The sequence below is a fragment of the Montipora capricornis genome, chromosome 1 (genome assembly GCF_036669925.1).
Source record: "Montipora capricornis isolate CH-2021 chromosome 1, ASM3666992v2, whole genome shotgun sequence".
Lineage (NCBI taxonomy): Eukaryota > Metazoa > Cnidaria > Anthozoa > Scleractinia > Acroporidae > Montipora > Montipora capricornis.
In genome coordinates, this window is record NC_090883.1 from 46,018,729 (window position 1) to 46,038,092 (window position 19,364).

A 19,364-nucleotide genomic window follows, 5' to 3' on the forward strand; every position below is an offset into this window, starting at 1 on the left:
CAAAGCATGTGAAAGGGAACACACTACGTACTTCGATTGATTGGTTTGTTCTGAGACTATCAAATTGTTCACAGTTCAATAAAGACAACAGGAAAGAAAACTTTCACCTCCTACAACGACCCTTACTAGAAAGAGTGAGTATTTTTCCCCTCGACCTCAATGTTCCCCGAGGCGAACATTGAGGGTCTCGGGGAAACAAAACTCACTGTTTCTCTTGGGGCCAGTCATTAAGTGCTTATTGCTACTGTTACCGACAATCCTGAGTCCTTTATTGGAACAACCCTGCCCTGCATTGGCGCTCCTTACATCCTTCTTCCCTTCGGCAGCACTTTGTACCATTTATGTAAACTAGTATTTACAGTAAGCAAACGATAAAATTTTGAAAACTGACTCTACAACAACAACAACAACAGAAACTTTATTTATGGAATAAATATCTAGCACAGAAAAGACTGGTCCGCAAATAGCATTGCTAGTTTGGCGGACCAGTCATACAAAACAATTACAATTACTCTCTATCACGGCGAGCGCCGTAGACCTACTAACTTCTTTGTTTCCCCAAGACTGATGCTTATTATGCTTCTGTTGTCCAGGCTCACTCACTACGCAGTAATAACGGATAACAAAAGCGTAAAACACCCACCAATAAGCGTAAAAACAGCAATTTACACAGCTATGTAAACCTCACCTCCGAACATTCTTCAACGCGAGAAATCACATGGAAAACAGCGCATGCTAATATTTTCCATTCGCTCACAATTTCTTGCGCGTTTGATCATACTGCTACCACAACTCCTTGCGTTTCGCAAAGACGTTTGCAAGACTTGCAAGGCCCACCTTCGATCGTTCGCGTCAGGCTCACTCACTGCGGCAGCTATTAACAGATTGTTCACTCAAAAGACAGCGCTGGGAAGCCGATCAAGTAAGTTGTAAGGAGTGCCTTGTTACGTAACTTGCAAGTTTCATCAAGTTATTTAATTTTTTTGCGTTGCTCGATGTTTTTGCGTTATTTTTGCGGAGACCAAGCCGAACTATATCGTACTCGACCATGAATGGAATCATGAAGCCAAAAGTTGGATAGTCTTCATTTTTATTTCAGTAGCCAATAAATCTCCTAAGTCAGGTACCTTTGGAAAGATTGGCGACCGTTATCAAAGAGAATCCGCCACGAAAACTAGTAGCTGTAGCTACCTACGAATACGTAGATGCGATAGCTCTCTATAGAGGAATTTTGAAGTAACATTTCAAACTCGTTATCGCAATAAACTGAGTTTATTCATATGAAACACGTCATGCAAAATAATCTTAGCTCACTTGGGCGATATTTTTCTCATAGCCTCTTGAGTACAGCAATCGTTTATTCAGCTTAGTTTCGTTTTTTCAGCAAACGAAATTTAAATCACTTAAATACTGAAAGCATTCATAAAGTGACTGCTATAGAGTTACACTAGCGGCATAAAAATCGCTCGGTAATGTGAACATCGACATAAAGATATACATCGACCTGAGGAAAAGATCAATTATTCCTTAGGTCGCTATGTTCATGCTGTTCAGAGTTGCTAATATGCATTACGTCAGCCTGTTCACATTGCCCCGAACATAACGACATCTCGATAACGTCCTATTTATGTTGTTTTCCTTATGTTCAGTGCTGCGTTGTTATCGATTTCACTAGTGTGAACTTGCTAGGCTTGCGTATACATGTACTACACAAGATCTATATGCGTTCAAAGGCTCATTAAATCTTTACCAGTCAAATAGAACAATTTAATTTTTCGCCGACAAATCTGAATTTATTTATCTCCAATGAAGTGTATGATTAGGCTTCACAAAGACTAGTCAGACTAGACTAAATCAAGAAAAATACCGGCGAAGTGCTAAAACTACTGAGACAACCAAATAGAAAAATGCCGTAAAAACCCGATTCCGTTCAACTTCAATGTGTTACAGCTAACACATAGCAATCACTGAGGGCTTTACGTGTTTTCTGTCCATTTCACCGTGTGGAATCAATCATCAAAGAATTTTGACAGCAGATTACTCATTATTTTCTTCGCTGTTTCTCGGACGCCTCTACTAACTGTCCCGGGTCACCGAGCACTGGCTGACCGACATTCGAAGAAAATAAAATTTTATCACTGGTGAAAAAAAAAGATTTGATTGATTTCGTCGATATTACGCAAGAAGCTCGGCAAATTCATGAAATTCAAACATCTGCGTTTGTACAGCTGGGTTTGTTTTCGTCCTCTAGGACTAGTAAGTTAAAAAACACTCGAACTTCTTTGTTAAATACTATCGCAAGAAAAAGAGCACTTGAAAACTCAAAAGGCCGTTAAAAAATTGAAATCGAGTTAGGGAGGCAAAATTAAAGAAACAGAGGCTATTACATGTAATACACTCTATTCTTCATTAGGGAAAAATTGCCATTGACGGGATTTGAATGATGAGGTCATTATTGAAATGTTGTCCTATCTTTTCTGTTTCAGATCTTCTCTTGAAGCATGAAAATGCTGTTAAGGCTGCTGACTGCGGCGTCCATAATTGTGATGTCATCCTCGTTATTGTTCAAATGGTGTGGAAAGTTCTGTAAGACCACTGACTTTGATAGATGTAAAGTTTCCTGTTCAAGTAAGTGGTGAGAGTATGTCTCAACTGATTGACTATAAACATGAATAGCTCTAGAAAAATATTAAATGAGGTTAACACGAAAAAGCATGTAACCTTGAACTAAAAAAAAATATTGTATTCAAAGAAACAAAGAAAAAAATGTAGCCTGTGGCAAACACGGGAAAACATGTAGCCAATGGCAAGCGAAAGAAAACATATGACCTGTTTCAAGCGCCTGGCAACATGTATCCATTGACTAGCGCGGGAAAATTTGTAACCAGTGGCAAGCCCGTAAAAATATGTAAACTGTGGCAAACGCATATTGACGTCATGTAGCCTTTTACGCGTTTGCGAAAACACGTAGCCAGAGCGAAAAAAGGCCATGGAGCCAGTGGCAAGACGGGGAAAGATGTAGCCAGTGTCAAGTGTGGGAAAAGAGTTAGCCAGTGACAAGTTTTAGAAAACATGTAGCCAGTGGACAGCGCAGAAAAACTTGTAGTCAGTGGCAAGCGCAGAAAAACATGTAGCAAGTAAAAAGCGACAGAAAACATGTAGCCAGTAAAAACCGCAGGAAAACATGTAGCCAGTGAAAAGCGCAGGAAAAGATGTAGCCAGTGGCAAGCGCTAGAAAACATGTAGCTAGTGGCAAGCGCAGGAAAACATGTAGCCAGTGGCAGACGCAGGAAAACATGAAGCCAGTTGCAAGCGAAGAAAAGCATGTAGCCAGTGGCAAGCACGAGAAAACATGTAGCTAGTGGCAAGCACGGGAAAACATGTAGCCAGTGGCAACCGCGGGAAAACATGTAGCTAGTGGCAAGCGCAGAAAAACAATTAGCTAGTGGAAAACATGTAGCTAGTGGCAAGCGCGGGAAAGCATGTAGCCAGTGGAAACCGCGGGAAAACATGTACCTAGTGGCAAGCGCAGGAAAACAATTAGCTAGTGGAAAACATGTAGCTAGTGTGATACGCAGAAAAAAAAGCAAGTGAAAAGCACGGAAAAACATGTAGTCAGTGAAAAGTGCAGGAAAACATGTAGCCAGTGAAAAGTGCAGAAAGACATGTAGCTAGTGAAAACCGCTTGAAAACATATAGCCAGTAAAAAGCGCCAAAAACATGTAACCAGTGGCAAACGCAGGAAAACATGTAGCCAGTGAAAAGTGCAGAAAAACATGTAGCTAATGAAAAGCGCGGAAAAACATGTAATCAGTGAAAAGCGCAGGAAAACATGTAACTAGTAGCAAACGCGGGAAAACATGTAGCCAGTGAAAAGTGCAGGAAAACTTGTAGCCAGTGGCAAGCGCAGTAAAACATGTAGCTAGTGGCAAGCGCAGAAAAACATGTAGCCAGTGGAAAGCGGGAAAACATGTAGCCAGTGGCAAGGCCGGGAAAACATGTAGCCAGCGAAAAGCGCAGGAAAACATGTAGCTAATGGCAGGCGCAGGTAAACATGTAGCTAGTAGCAAGTGCTGGAAAACATATAGTCAGTGAAAAGCGCAGGAAAAAAATGTAGCCAGTTGCCAACGCTGGAAAATATGTAGCCAGTGGCAAGCGCGGAAAAACAAGTGTCCAGTGAAAAGCGTAAAAAAACGTGTAGCTAGTGGCGAGCGGGAAAACATCTAGGCACTGAAAAGCGCAGGAAAACATGTAGCTATTGGCAAGCGCGTGAAAACATGTAGCTAGTAACAAGCATCAGAAAACATATAGCAAGTGAAAAGCGCAAGAAAGATGTAGCCAATGGCAAGCGCAGGAAAACATACAGCTAGTGGCAAGCGCGGAAAAACATGTAGCCAGTGACAAGCGCAGGAAAATATGTAGTAAGTGAAAAGTGCAGTAAAACATTTAGCCAGTGAAAAGCGCTGGAAAACATGTAGTTAGTGACAAGCGCGGAAAAACAAGTAGCAAGTAAAAACGGCAGGAAAACATGTAGCTGGTGGCAAGCGCGGGAAAACATGTAGCCCGTTTCAAGCGCGGTAAAACATGTAGCCAGTGAACAGCGCAAGAAAACATGTAGCTATTGGCAAGCGCGGAAAAACATGTAGCCAGTGAATAGCGCAAGAAAACATGAAGCTAGTGGCAAGCGCGAAAAAACATGTAGCCAGTGAAAAGCGCATTAAAACATGTAGCTAGTGGCAAGCGCAGGTAAACATGTACCAGTGGCAAGCGCTGGAAAACATGTAGCTAGTGGCAAGCGCAAAAGAAACATGTAGCTAGTAAAAAGCGCGGAAAAACATGTAGCCGGTGGCAAGAGCAGAAAAAATGTAGCTAGTGGCAAGCGCACAAAAAGACATGTAGCCAGTAAAAAGCGCAGGAAAACATGTAGCCAGTGGCAAGCGCGGAAAAACATGTAGCCAGTAAAAGGCGCAGGAAAACATGTAACCATTGGCAAGGGCAAAAAAACATGTAGCCAGTGGCAAGCGCAGGAAAACATGTAGCCAGTGGCAAGCGCAGGAAAACATGTAGCCAGTGAGAAGCGCAGAAAAACATGTAGCTATTGGCAAACGCGGGAAAACATGTAGCCAGTGAAAAGCGCAGGAAAACATGTAGCCAGTGATAAGCGCAGGAAAACATGTAACTATTGGCAAGTGCAGGAAAACATGTAACCCGTGCCAAGCGCGGGAAAATATGTAGCCAGTGAAAAGCGCAGGAAAACATGTAGCTAATGGCAAGCGCAGGTAAACATGTAGCTAGTAGCAAGTGCTGGAAAACATATAGCAAGTTAAAAGCGCAGGAAAAAAATGTAGCCAGTTGCCAGCGCTGGAAAATATGTAGCCAGTGGCAAGCGCAGAAAAACAAGTCTCCAGTGAAACGCGCAAGAAAACATGTAGCTAGTGGCGAGCGGGAAAACATGTAGCCAGTGAAAAGCGCAGGAAAACATGTAGCCAGTGGTAGGCGCAGAAAAGCATGTGGCCAGTGGCAAACGCAGGAAAACATGTAGCTAGTTGCACGCGCGGGAAAACATGGAGTCCGTGAAAAATACGAGGAAACGGTAATCAGCGGTATACCATTCGAACGTGTTGCATGACTAATATGCAAACCTTTCAGTGTAACTGAAATTATTTAGCTATTATTAAAACATTTCGGAGTTTCTCATACCTCTGTTTAAAAGTGAGTGTTGGTGCATAACCCTTGATACGGAAATGAATTTGATTTGTGAGACAATGAACGTGTAAGAAACACTCACAATCATATAAAAGGAAGAAAAGACTCGTTTTGAAACGGAGGTGAAAGCAACTCGGCTTACTGAAGACTTTGAGCCTGACACCAGCTGAGATTCGTAACTTGTTATGTTTAATTTGTGTAATATTTGTTTGCTACGCGCATTTGATCATATTCACATGAAATGTGGGAGATACAACTGTTAATTATTATTATTATTATTATTATTATTATTCAGGGACAAATCGTGTCATGACATGCTACGCCAAGAGTTGTCAACAGACTTGCCTTGCTAAAGGATGCACTTTGAAATGCTTTGGTGAAAAATGTAAACAAGTTTGCAAGGAAGGAAACTGCCTACTCAAATGCCCTGAAAATGCAAAAAAGTGCAAGCAGAATTGTGGCCAGTTTAATGATTGCGAAAAAGAATATTTCCAGTCTCCAACAGCTCTAACAACTCAAACAGAGGCCCCACAAGCCCCAACAACTAAGGTACCTACAACAGAAGTTCCAACAACTGATGCCCCTACAACAGCAGCTCCAACAACTGTGGCCCCTACAACAGAAGCCCCAACAACTGAGGCCCCTACAACAGCAGCTCCAACAACTGAGGCCCCTACAACAGCAGCTCCAACAACTGTGGCCCCTACAACAGCAGCTCCAACAACTGAGGCCCCTACAACAGAAGCCCCAACAACTGAGGCCCCTACAACAGAAGCCCCTACGACTCTCGCCCCTACAACAGAAACTCTTTCGACTCAGGCCCCTACAACAAAAGTTTCTGCGCCGGAGTGTGACGACGTGGAGGATGGCGTTTGTAGGCAGCGTTGCATTGGAGGGGGCTGCACGCTGGAATGCTTTAACTCGGATAAATATCATTCGTGTCTACAGAGTTGCACAGGTAAAGATTCTCCATTGAGTTTATCTCTCTCTGTTTAGTCCCACTAGACTAATCTGACTACTACTGGTTAATCCAGGCAATGAATTTGTCAATTGCATTTGTGTAGGCCGCTTTGTACAAGAATTGCTCCAATGAGAAAGTTGCAATGATAACAAAAATATAGATTTTTTTTCACGAGCTGCTGGGAAAAATTCTGAGTCGCCCACATGAGTGGTACCCATGACCTCCGATATATAGATACCGTTTGCCCTTTCTATCCATTGAGCTTACAGTGGACTTCAGGTGTACTAAGCCATTTTACTAGCTTCATATGTGATATTATTATTCATTCAAAATATTTCCCCGTTTCTGATTGGTTAAAGCCACACGTATAGTTCACTATAACCAGCTGCCGTTGACCAAATATTGAATCAATGACCTCAAAAGTGCAGCCCGCTGCAGATTATTGAACCGATGACGTCAAAAGTGCAGCCCGTTGCAGATTATTGAACCGTTGACCGAGAAACCCTGGGCCGAGGTTGTCTTATCTTTGGTGAGCGGAAATGACTAAACTCCTTTAGAAACTGGGAAATATTGAATGAATAATAAAGCAATTATTGAATTCGGCTTTCGTACGATATAAAGAATTATACAGAATTCTGTTATCCATCTCGGCCTTCGGCCTCTGTGGATAACACCTTGGTCTGCAGAACTCCTCATATCCTACTCAGCCTCATTCAATAATTGCTAAATATCAATATTGTGTTATATTAGAAGTCTTTAAAGTGACATCAAATAAAGCCCGCTCTCCTCCTCCAATCTCTAACCACCGAGCAACCGAGAGACTCTTGGTGAGCAAGGCCAAGTGTGAGGTCAAGACCGGGGGGGTACTCGATATATACCTGGGTAGGGAGGTGCGGCGCGGCCTTTCATACCCTGACCCTGTTTAAGACAAATATCGCTGATTTTCCTACCCTGTTTAAGACAGAATTCTAATTTTTTAATACCCTGTGTAAGACATCTAACCCGAATATTAATTAACAAGCGCTTGTAAAATTCTGCTGGTTATCGTCCAAGAAAAGACGTCCTGTTTAAGACAAAAATTCATAAATCGACACCCTGATTAAGACAAAAAATGCTAAATTCGATACCCTGTTTAAGACAAAAATCCCGAAAAACATACCCTGGCTGGCCGCACGTCTCCATTAAGCCCTTATAAGGGAGTACCCCCCCCCCCCCCGGGGGTCAAGATCGCTGGATGTTGGTCGAGTTCTTTTTTTTGCGTGTTTATGGACCGAGACAGAGTCGAGCTCCATGAATAAACACCCCCCCCCCTAAACGAGGCTAATATCCAGTCATCTTGACGAAACAAGTTTGTTCAATGAGGTCTTATTATATGGCTTTCAGAAAACGTTTTCTTGCGGGACACAGTGGGTGTCTAAGCCCAGTAGTTGTTCTATAAAGGATTAATTAATTAATTATATGGCTTTCGGGAAAATGGTTCTTGCGGGACACAGTGGATAGTCCCGAGCAATGCTTCAACTCGGATGTTTATCATTCGTGTGAACAGAGTTGCACAGTGTTGTGTCGGTCACGTGACCTTATGGGTAATTGCATTGGAGCGGGACGAGGAGATTACACGTGGAACGGGAAAGCGGTTTTGTGATGTAGATTCAATTCGTTCATTATTAGTTAGCTTAAAAGGACACAGTTATTGACAGAACACAACACTGGCGACGAGGATGTTCAGTACCTTCGCATAGATCAACATGACAGCGGCAAGTGTTGAATTCGGAGGAATCTTGCCGTTCGACTGTAAAGGCGCCATTACATCGGTGGCTCCCCGGTGGAAAAAGTGGAAAAAAATCGTTGGAATACTATATCTTGGCAAAAGGAATCACCAACAGTGCTCGAAAAAAAGGTTTGCTGTTACAGTGTGCAGGCACAGAAGTGCAAGAATTGTTCGAAACCCTTCAAGATCCAGGACCGCCGGCAGATGCAGGAGAAGACAATGCTGACGAATATCAGAAAGCCCTACGAACACTCGATGCTCATTTTAGCGCGCAGTTAAACGAGCCATACGAAAGACATGTCTTCAGAAATCTCAAACAGGAGGAAGGAGAGACGGTCGATCAATTTATTACTCGATTACGACGCCAAGCGGAAAATTGTAATTGGGATAACGCAGCGGCAGGTTTTTTTTGCAGGTTGCAGGTTGAAATTTAATTATAACTGGAAAACCGCTGGCACTAAAAATAATTAATAACCTATATACTCGTCAGGGGTTCTTACATAAAGGAGTTGGCGTCTTTCACAGGTTTTCATAGCAATACAAATAAGGAATGCCAACGAATTTCATCATTTGCTTGAGGCAGATATAGAAGTATTCTCTTTACTTTTGGAAGTAGGCTTAACTTGAATATTCCTTGCTTCCATAGTAATAGGTGTCACCCTCTTTAATGTCAGGTTATTGATTCGATCCGCTATAAGTAGTTATCGATCGCTGCGATCGACACGCTGAGACCAGCAAAGTCTCTTCAAAGCCATCTGGATGGTCGCTCCATCCATAGATGTTTCCATCGATTCCAGATTTGGCTCGGGTCTTCCCTTCAACAACAGAAGATTGCCATCACAAATGAAGCAAATAAATAAAGAAATGAAATAATACAAGATTTAAACCGACGGAATATGTTAGCTCAAGCTCACTCTGCTTTCAGTTTGGTACTCACAGGGAAGACACCAAATTCAGCAGCTATTTCAGATGATATTTCAGATGTTTTTTCAAAACCAATAATTCATTGAAGGCTTAAAATCATAGGAATATACTCTCCAATCGCTTCGATGGAAGCCATCTTACTGAGTGATCGTAAACAGCGCCATGTAACAGTCACGGTAAGTCTACCGCTTGTATGTTTCTTTTTAGTGCCAGCGGTTTCCCAGTTATAATTAAATTTCAACCCGCAACCTGCAACCTGCAACCTGCAAAACAAACCTGCCGATAACGCAGATGAGCCGATTCGTGATCAGGTCATCGACAAGTGCAGATCAGCCGACTTGCGGCGGAAACTATTGCTGAAGGGAACCCATCTAACTCTGGAAAAAGTGCAAGAAATCGCTCGATCTTTTGAGGCAGTAGATATTCAGTTGAAAGCGATGACTGGTGCGGATGAAGATCGTCAACAAGTTAATCGTATCGAACAAGGAGGAACCGCTGACCAGTTCAAAGTGAAAGAAACCAAAGCCAGATGTTATCGTTGTGACAGAGAGGGTCATCTTAGTCGTGACAGTTGTTGTCCGGCGAGGAACGCTGAGTGTCAGAGGTGTCACAAGATAGGACATTTTGCTAAGGTTTGCCAAACCAAAACTGTCACCAAAAACAAAGGATTTTCTGCACGAGATGTGCAAAACAAAAGAAGATCGAATGTGAACTCGATTGATGATAGCAACTTGAGAGCCGAGAGTGATGACGATGAGTACGCATTCACTGTGAGCAGCGGAAATGCAGGTGGGATGATAAATGTGTTAGTTGGAGGGATTTCTGTACGAATGCTTATTGATTCTGGGGCGAGCACTAATGTGATTGATAAAGGGACATGGGAGGAGCTAAAATCCCAGAAGGTCGAATGCAAATCCCGAAAGTGTGAGAAGAAGCTCTATGCGTACGGCAGTAGTGTGCCTTTAAAAGTTATTGGTTGTTTTTGAAGCGAGAGTAGCCCTGGGTGACAGAGTTTGTAGGGCAGAGTTTGTGGTGATCGAAGGGCAGGGACAACCCCTGTTGGGGAGAAGTACAGCAACCGAGCTTGGAGTGCTTCAGATCGGAAGTCTCATAAACTCCATAAGTAGTGACATTGTAGAAGAATTCAAAGATTGTTTTACGGGAGTAGGAAAGCTAAAAGGATACCAGCTGAAGTTGCATGTAAAAGAGGATGTGGCACCCATAGTTCAGCCACTTCGCCGACCACCATTCAATCTTAGAGACAAAATCGAGAAGAAATTAGACGAGCTTCAGAGCATGGACATCATTGAGAAAGTAAACAGTCCATCTCAGTGGGTCAGCCCTGTAGTTGTAGTCCCAAAAGGAGGATGTTGAGTTCCAATGGGGACCAGAGCAAGCAGCAGCATTTCAGAAGCTGAAAAATGAACTGGCCCGAGCAGAGATTCTATGGTACTATGACAAAGATGCCGAGACTCGTGTAATCACTGATGCAAGCCCTGTTGGGTTGGGCTCCGTTCTCGTCCAGAAACAGCAGGGAGAATTCAGGGTCATCATGTATGCCAGTCGAAGTTTGACAGAAGTGGAACGCAGATACAGTCAGACAGAGCGCGAGGCGCTAGCAATCGTATGGGCTTGTGAACGTTTTCACACTTACTTATATGGGGTCAAGTTTCACCTTGTAACTGATCACAAGCCATTGGAATGTTTGTACTCGAAGAAGTCGAGACCCCCTGCCCGCATTGAACGCTGGGTACTGCGTATGCAAGTTTTTGATTACAGCATTGAATACAAGCCTGGTAGCGAGAACATAGCAGATTCTCTCTCTCGATTGAGCTGTAGGCCCAGTCAAGACGAGGAGAAAACGAGGAACGTTGCAGAAGAATATGTACGGTTTATAGCTCAGACGGCCACCCCAAAAGCCATAACAACCCGAGAAGTAGAGGAACATTCCCACCGTGATGCTGAACTGAGTGGTGTAAGGCGATGCATTCGTGAAGGTGTCTGGAACAGCAAAGAATGTGTTAGATATATTCCAGTGAAAGAAGAACTGTGTGCCATCGGCAAAGTGGTCTTGCGTGGAACACGCATTGTTATTTCTCAAAGTCTGAGACAGCAAGTACTAGCTATTCCACACGAGGGACATGTTGGAATTGTTGCTACGAAACTGAGACTGAGGACCAAAGTATGGTGGCCCGGTATCGACAAAGATGCTGAACAGTATGTAAGGTCATGTCATGGATGTCAATTAGTTGGACAAGCAACCCCACCAGAGCCGTTGATGCCTACTGAGCTGCCACTTGGCAAATGGCAAGACTTATCCTTGGATCTTCTGGGACCGATGCCAACAGGGGAGTACCTACTTGTTGTCATTGACTATTACTCTAGGTACTATGAAGTGGAAATCTTGATGTCAGTTACTGCATCCCAGATCATTTCACGCCTTGAGAAGATATTCGCTGTTCATGGGCTGCCAGTAACCATAACGAGCGACAACGAACCACAATTCCGGTCTGAAGAATTTGAGCACTATCTTGTTGGTAATGGTATCCTACACCGCAAGGTTACGCCACAATGGGCACAAGCAAATGGTGAAGTGGAGCGCCAGAACCGAAGTTTACTCAAGAGCATGAGGATTGCACAAGCAGAAGGGAAAAATTGGAGGAAAGAGCTTGTTCACTACCTTGCAACGTACAGAACAACTCCTCACACTCTCACAGGAGTTTGCCCTGCGGAGTTATTGTTTGGTCGCAAGATTCGCACAAAGATGCCTGAGTTGCGCGAAACTACGGTAAATGATGGTGAGCTACGAGATCGTGACTGGGAAAAGAAGATAAAAGCGAAAACATATGCAGATGAACGAAGGGATGCTCAAGCAAATGACCTTCAGACTGGCGACCAAGTGCTCCTAAAGAAGAAGAAGTCAGACAAGTTGTCAGCCAAATTTGAAAGTGAGCCTTACGAAATCGTCGAGAAGAAGGGCAATAGTGTCGTAATACAGTCACCTGAGAAAGTCCAATACCAAAGGAACGTCACAAAAGTAAAGAAGTTCACCCCCAGAGAAGAGCAAAGTGTTAACAGTGATCATCAACTCGAGTTACTGGAGGACAATGAATTACAGCAGAGGCCGCAACGGGACAGGCGTCCCCCAAATCGCTATGGTGAATGGGAATGACCCAGAAAGAAGACTGATAGAGTATTAGCCTTTCAAAGGAATGAACGACTTGTGAAAGAAAAGAAAGAAAGAAAGAAACAGTGCGAACAATGGAGATAAGGAAATTAGCCGTGTAAAGCTGAAACCTCTGGACATAATTGCAGTTGCGTTGATCGATAGTATCTAGTTTAAGATGATTAAGTTTTATTTTGAAAAGAAAAGGAGGGATGTTGTGTCGGTCACGTGACCTTATGGGTAATTGCATTGGAGCGGGACGAGGAGATTACACGTGGAACGGGAAAGCGGTTTTGTGATGTAGATTCAATTCGTTCATTATTAGTTATCTTAAAAGGACACAGTTATTGACAGAACACAACACACAGGTAATGATCCAAAATGAATTTAATAACTGTTTTAGTTGTCGGACTACGTTGGGGAGGGCTCAGTTTCGTGGAGAAGACTCCACTAAAGCCTTCTCCTTCAATATACGATACGATTCGATACGATGCAAAGGCTCCCAAGAAATATTTGGCCAGTTTGGATTTTTGTTTGAGGAAGTCCATGGCAAGGAAATCAATCATGTGATTAACCTAACGTCATCGCTTTCGGAAAAGCTTTATTTTCAATTTTTTTTTGTCATTTTGAGCACACTCAAACACAAAGCCAGCCTTTTTAAATTCTTCTGGTTTAAAGAGCTTTTTTGAAAAGTTCCATCTTCGTGATGGACTAGTGTGGAGGCTAGGCCTCACATTTCTCGCATTGTAGTGTGCACAGGCGCAGAGAATGACAATAACGATATCAAAATATTTCAAGTTTGTTAAATCAGTTCTTACGTTTCCTCAGATGGAAATTGTAACATGACATGTGAAGCGTCCACAAAATGTGAATGCAGCTGTACCTCTGGTAACTGCGCCTCAGTTATCTGTAAGGCTGACACTTGTGAGCAGAGCTGCACTGGTGGAGGATGCGGTCTGGAATGCCACGGTACCACATGTGAACAGGGCTGTACCAAAGGCAACTGTGCACTGCAGTGTTCGAGTGAGGCACAGACGTGCGAGCAGAGTTGTACAATTAACGAAGACGGATGCACCAAAGAGTATATCGGTTTTTCAACAGAGGCTCCTGCAACAGAGGCCCCTACAACAGAAGCCCCTGCGCCTGAGTGTGACCACGTGGAGGATGGCGTTTGTATCCAGAGTTGCACTGGAGGAGGCTGCACGCTGCAATGCTTCAACTCGGATGTATATCATTCGTGTGAACAGAGTTGCACAGGTAATGATCCAAAATGAATTTTGTAACTGTTTTAGTTGTCGGACTACGTTGGGGAGGGCTCAGTTTCGTGGAGTTCACTAAAGCCTTCTCCCTCAATATACGATAGGATTCGATACGATACAAAAGCTCCCAAGAAATACTTGGCCAGTTTGGAGTTGTGTTTGAGGAAGTCCTTGGCAAGGAAACTTTGATCAATCATGTGATTAAGCTAACGTCATCGCTTTCGGAAAAGCTTTATTTTCAAAATGTTTTTTTTGTCATTTTGTGCACACTAAAACACAAAGCCAGCCTTTTTAAATGCTTCTGGCTTAAAAAGCGCTTTTGAGAAAGCTCCGTCTTCGTGATGGACTAGTGTGGAGGCTAGGCTTATCCGTAGAAATGACGCTGTGTTTTCACATTTCACGCATTGTAGTGTGCACAGGCGCAGAGAATGACAATAACGATATCAAAATATTTCAAGTTTGTTAAATCAGTTCTTACGTTTTCTCAGGTGGAAATTGTAACATGACATGTGAAGCGTCCACAAAATGTGAATGCAGCTGTACCTCTGGTAACTGCGCCTCAGTTATCTGTAAGGCTGACACTTGTGAGCAGAGCTGCACTGGTGGAGGATGCGGTCTGGAATGCCACGGTACCACATGTGAACAGAGGTGTACCAAAGGCAACTGTGCACTGCAGTGTTCGAGTGAGGCAGAGACGTGTGAGCAAGGTTGTACAATTAACAAAGACGGATGCACCAAAGAGTATGTCGATTTTTCAACAGAGGCTCCTACAACAGAAGCCCCTGCACCTGAGTGTGACCACGTGGAGGATGGCGTTTGTATCCAGAGTTGCACTGGAGGGGGCTGCACGCTGCAATGCTTCAACTCGGATGTATATCATTCGTGTGAACAGAGTTGCACAGGTAATGATCCAAAATGAATTTTGTAACTGTTTTAGTTGTCGGACTACGTTGGGGAGGGCTCAGTTTCGTGGAGTTCACTAAAGCCTTCTCCCTCAATATACGATAGGATTCGATACGATACAAAAGCTCCCAAGAAATACTTGGCCAGTTTGGAGTTGTGTTTGAAGAAGTCCTTGGCAAGGAAACTTTGATCAATCATGTGATTAACCTAACGTCATCGCTTTCGGAAAAGCTTTATTTTCAAAACGTTTTTTTTGTCATTTTGTGCACACTAAATCACAAAGCCAGCCTTTTTAAATGCTTCTGGTTTAAAAAGCGTTTTTGAAAAAGCTCCGTCTTTGTGATGGACTAGTGTGGAGGCTAGGCCTATATGTAGAAATTACGCTGTGTTTTCAAATTTCTCGCATACATACATACATACATACATACATACATACATACATACATACATACATGCATGCATGCATGCATACATACATACATACATACATACATACATACATACATACATACATACATATATTATTGCAACTCCCTAAAAAGGGTTTTTCAGTTACAAATTAAATAAAAAATACAAAGAACAATAATTGACATATAAATAAGAATACATAAGCAATTAATTAATGCAAATCTAAGTTATGTGTTTCCCTAAAGAGATGAAATTAAGTTAATTGTAGTGTGCACGGGCGCAGAGAATGACAATAACGATATCAAAATATTTCAAGTTTGTTAAATCAGTTCTTACGTTTTCTCAGGTGGAAATTGTAACATGACATGTGAAGCGTCCACAAAATGTGAATGCAGCTGTACCTCTGGTAACTGCGCCTCAGTTATCTGTAAGGCTGACACTTGTGAGCAGAGCTGCACTGGTGGAGGATGCGGTCTGGAATGCCACGGTACCACATGTGAACAGAGGTGTACCAAAGGCAACTGTGCACTGCAGTGTTCGAGTGAGGCAGAGACGTGTGAGCAAGGTTGTACAATTAACAAAGACGGATGCACCAAAGAGTATGTCGCTTTTTCAACAGAGGCTCCTACAACAGAAGCCCCTGCACCTGAGTGTGACCACGTGGAGGATGGCGTTTGTATCCAGAGTTGCACTGGAGGGGGCTGCACGCTGCAATGCTTCAACTCGGATGTATATCATTCGTGTGAACAGAGTTGCACAGGTAATGATCCAAAATGAATTTTGTAACTGTTTTAGTTGTCGGACTACGTTGGGGAGGGCTCAGTTTCGTGGAGTTCACTAAAGCCTTCTCCTTCAATATACGATAGGATTCGATACGATACAAAAGCTCCCAAGAAATACTTGGCCAGTTTGGAGTTGTGTTTGAGGAAGTCCTTGGCAAGGAAACTTTGATCAATCATGTGATTAACCTAACGTCATCGCTTTCGGACAAGCTTTATTTTCAAAACGTTTTTTTTGTCATTTTGTGCACACTAAATCACAAAGCCAGCCTTTTTAAATGCTTCTGGTTTAAAAAGCGTTTTTGAAAAAGCTCCGTCTTTGTGATGGACTAGTGTGGAGGCTAGGCCTATCTGTAGAAATGACGCTGTGTTTTCAAATTTCTCGCATACATACATACATACATACATACATACATACATGCATGCATGCATGCATGCATACATACATACATACATACATACATACATACATACATACATACATACATACATACATACATACATACATATATTATTGCAACTCCCTAAAAAGTGTTTTTCAGTTACAAATTAAATAAAAAATACAAAGAACAATAATTGACATATAAATAAGAATATATAAGCAATTAATTAATGCAAATCTAAGTTATGTGTTTCCCTAAAGAGATGAAATTAAGTTAATTGTAGTGTGCACGGGCGCAGAGAATGACAATAACGATATCAAAATATTTCAAGTTTGTTAAATCAGTTCTTACGTTTTCTCAGGTGGAAATTGTAACATGACATGTGAAGCGTCCACAAAATGTGAATGCAGCTGTACCTCTGGTAACTGCGCCTCAGTTATCTGTAAGGCTGACACTTGTGAGCAGAGCTGCACTGGTGGAGGATGCGGTCTGGAATGCCACGGTACCACATGTGAACAGAGGTGTACCAAAGGCAACTGTGCACTGCAGTGTTCGAGTGAGGCAGAGACGTGTGAGCAAGGTTGTACAATTAACAAAGACGAATGCACCAAAGAGTATGTCGATTTTTCAACAGAGGCTCCTACAACAGAAGCCCCTGCACCTGAGTGTGACCACGTGGAGGATGGCGTTTGTATCCAGAGTTGCACTGGAGGGGGCTGCACGCTGCAATGCTTCAACTCGGATGTATATCATTCGTGTGAACAGAGTTGCACAGGTAATGATCCAAAATGAATTTTGTAACTGTTTTAGTTGTCGGACTACGTTGGGGAGGGCTCAGTTTCGTGGAGTTCACTAAAGCCTTCTCCCTCAATATACGATAGGATTCGATACGATACAAAAGCTCCCAAGAAATACTTGGCCAGTTTGGAGTTGTGTTTGAGGAAGTCCTTGGCAAGGAAACTTTGATCAATCATGTGATTAAGCTAACGTCATCGCTTTCGGAAAAGCTTTATTTTCAAAACGTTTTTTTTGTCATTTTGTGCACACTAAATCACAAAGCCAGCCTTTTTAAATGCTTCTGGTTTAAAAAGCGTTTTTGAAAAAGCTCCGTCTTTGTGATGGACTAGTGTGGAGGCTAGGCCTATCTGTAGAAATGACGCTGTGTTTTCAAATTTCTCGCATACATACATACATACATACATACATACATACATACATGCATGCATGCATGCATGCATGCATGCATGCATGCATACATACATACATACATACATACATACATACATATATTATTGCAACTCCCTAAAAAGTGTTTTTCAGTTACAAATTAAATAAAAAATACAAAGAACAATAATTGACATATAAATAAGAATATATAAGCAATTAATTAATGCAAATCTAAGTTATGTGTTTCCCTAAAGAGATGAAATTAAGTTAATTGTAGTGTGCACGGGCGCAGAGAATGACAATAACGATATCAAATATTTCAAGTTTGTTAAATCAGTTCTTACGTTTTCTCAGGTGGAAATTGTAACATGACATGTGAAGCGTCCACAAAATGTGAATGCAGCTGTACCTCTGGTAACTGCGCCTCAGTAATCTGTAAGGCTGACACTTGTGAGCAGAGCTGCACTGGTGGAGGATGCGGTCTGGAATGCCACGGTACCACATGTGAACAGAGGTGTACCAAAGGCAACTGCGAACTGCAGTGTTCGAGTGAGGCACAGACGTGCGAGCAGGGTTGTACAATTAACAAAGACGGATGCACCAAAGAGTATGTCGATTTTTCAACAGAGGCTCCTACAACAGAAGCCCTTGCGCCGGAGTGTGACCACGTGGAGGATGGCGTTTGTATCCAGAGTTGCACTGGAGGGGGCTGCACGCTGCAATGCTTCAACTCGGATGCATATCATTCGTGTGAACAGAGTTGCACAGGTAATGATCCAAAATGAATTTTGTAACTGTTTTAGTTGTCGGACTACGTTGGGGAGGGCTCAGTTTCGTGGAGTTCACTAAAGCCTTCTCCCTCAATATACGATAGGATTCGATACGATACAAAAGCTCCCAAGAAATACTTGGCCAGTTTGGAGTTGTGTTTGAGGAAGTCCTTGGCAAGGAAACTTTGATCAATCATGTGATTAAGCTAACGTCATCGCTTTCGGAAAAGCTTTATTTTCAAAATGTTTTTTTTGTCATTTTGTGCACACTAAAACACAAAGCCAGCCTTTTTAAATGCTTCTGGCTTAAAAAGCGCTTTTGAGAAAGCTCCGTCTTCGTGATGGACTAGTGTGGAGGCTAGGCTTATCCGTAGAAATGACGCTGTGTTTTCACATTTCACGCATTGTAGTGTGCACGGGCGCAGAGAATGACAATAACGATATCAAAATATTTCAAGTTTGTTAAATCAGTTCTTACGTTTTCTCAGGTGGAAATTGTAACATGACATGTGAAGCGTCCACAAAATGTGAATGCAGCTGTACCTCTGGTAACTGCGCCTCAGTAATCTGTAAGGCTGACACTTGTGAGCAGAGCTGCACTGGTGGAGGATGCGGTCTGGAATGCCACGGTACCACATGTGAACAGAGGTGTACCAAAGGCAACTGTGCACTGCAGTGTTCGAGTGAGGCAGAGACGTGCGAGCAAGGTTGTACTATTAATAAAGACGGGTGCACCAAAGAGTATGTGGATTTTTAAGCCTTCTGATTATACTTGGTGTCTTGCTGTTGTGTTTAGCTGACGTATTTTATGGTGAAGGTTGGGTTAAAGTTTTTTCATGATTTTCGCTATTATCTCAGTTGCTGTTGCACGCTTGTGATGGATTGTAACTATTAAAGCAAGGTAAGAAATAAAGGCCCAAAAAATGACAAAACGCATCTATATTAATTTTTGGCTTTTTAACAACAACAACAACAACAACAACAACAAGGTTTATTTGAACTGTAAAATGAAATTAAATACAAATTAAACCAGAAATAAATTAAAAATACATACAGTTGCTGGTCACCCAAAATAACTAAAGAGCTAAACTAGTTGGGTGACCACCATATATTAATTGAAAATAAATTTAAGGTCAGAAAAGAGGCATTACATTTTACATGTTTAACAAG

General features: G+C 42.4%; 1 protein-coding gene across 2 annotated transcripts; it reads left to right on the forward strand.

Moving 5' to 3' along the window:
- Positions 1–686: 686 nt before the first annotated feature.
- LOC138046130 (keratin-associated protein 16-1-like) lies at positions 687–19,126 on the forward strand. Of its 2 annotated transcripts, XM_068892811.1 has the most exons (9): positions 687–922; positions 2,487–2,628; positions 6,002–6,664; positions 13,354–13,782; positions 14,273–14,686; positions 15,442–15,855; positions 16,619–17,032; positions 17,779–18,192; positions 18,683–19,126. In XM_068892811.1, the coding sequence occupies exons 2-9, from the start codon at positions 2,502–2,504 to the stop codon at positions 18,949–18,951; spliced, it is 3,144 nt and encodes a 1,047-aa protein (XP_068748912.1). In that variant the 5' UTR covers positions 687–922; positions 2,487–2,501; the 3' UTR covers positions 18,952–19,126. The 2 variants fall into 2 exon arrangements, with proteins under 2 accessions (XP_068748912.1, XP_068748918.1); XM_068892817.1 differs by lacking the exons at positions 687–922; positions 2,487–2,628; positions 6,002–6,664 and adding an exon at positions 9,729–10,148.
- The last annotated feature ends 238 nt before the right edge of the window (positions 19,127–19,364 follow it).

Excerpts from the sequence above, each read along its gene's own strand:
- LOC138046130 (XM_068892811.1), top strand. The coding sequence starts at position 2,502 with ATGAAAATGCTGTTAAGGCTGCTGACTGCGGCGTCCATAATTGTGATG. Across the intron at positions 6,665-13,353 it reads GTGTCTACAGAGTTGCACAG|ATGGAAATTGTAACATGACA; the intron begins GTAAAGATTCTC and ends ACGTTTCCTCAG. Across the intron at positions 17,033-17,778 it reads GTGTGAACAGAGTTGCACAG|GTGGAAATTGTAACATGACA; the intron begins GTAATGATCCAA and ends ACGTTTTCTCAG.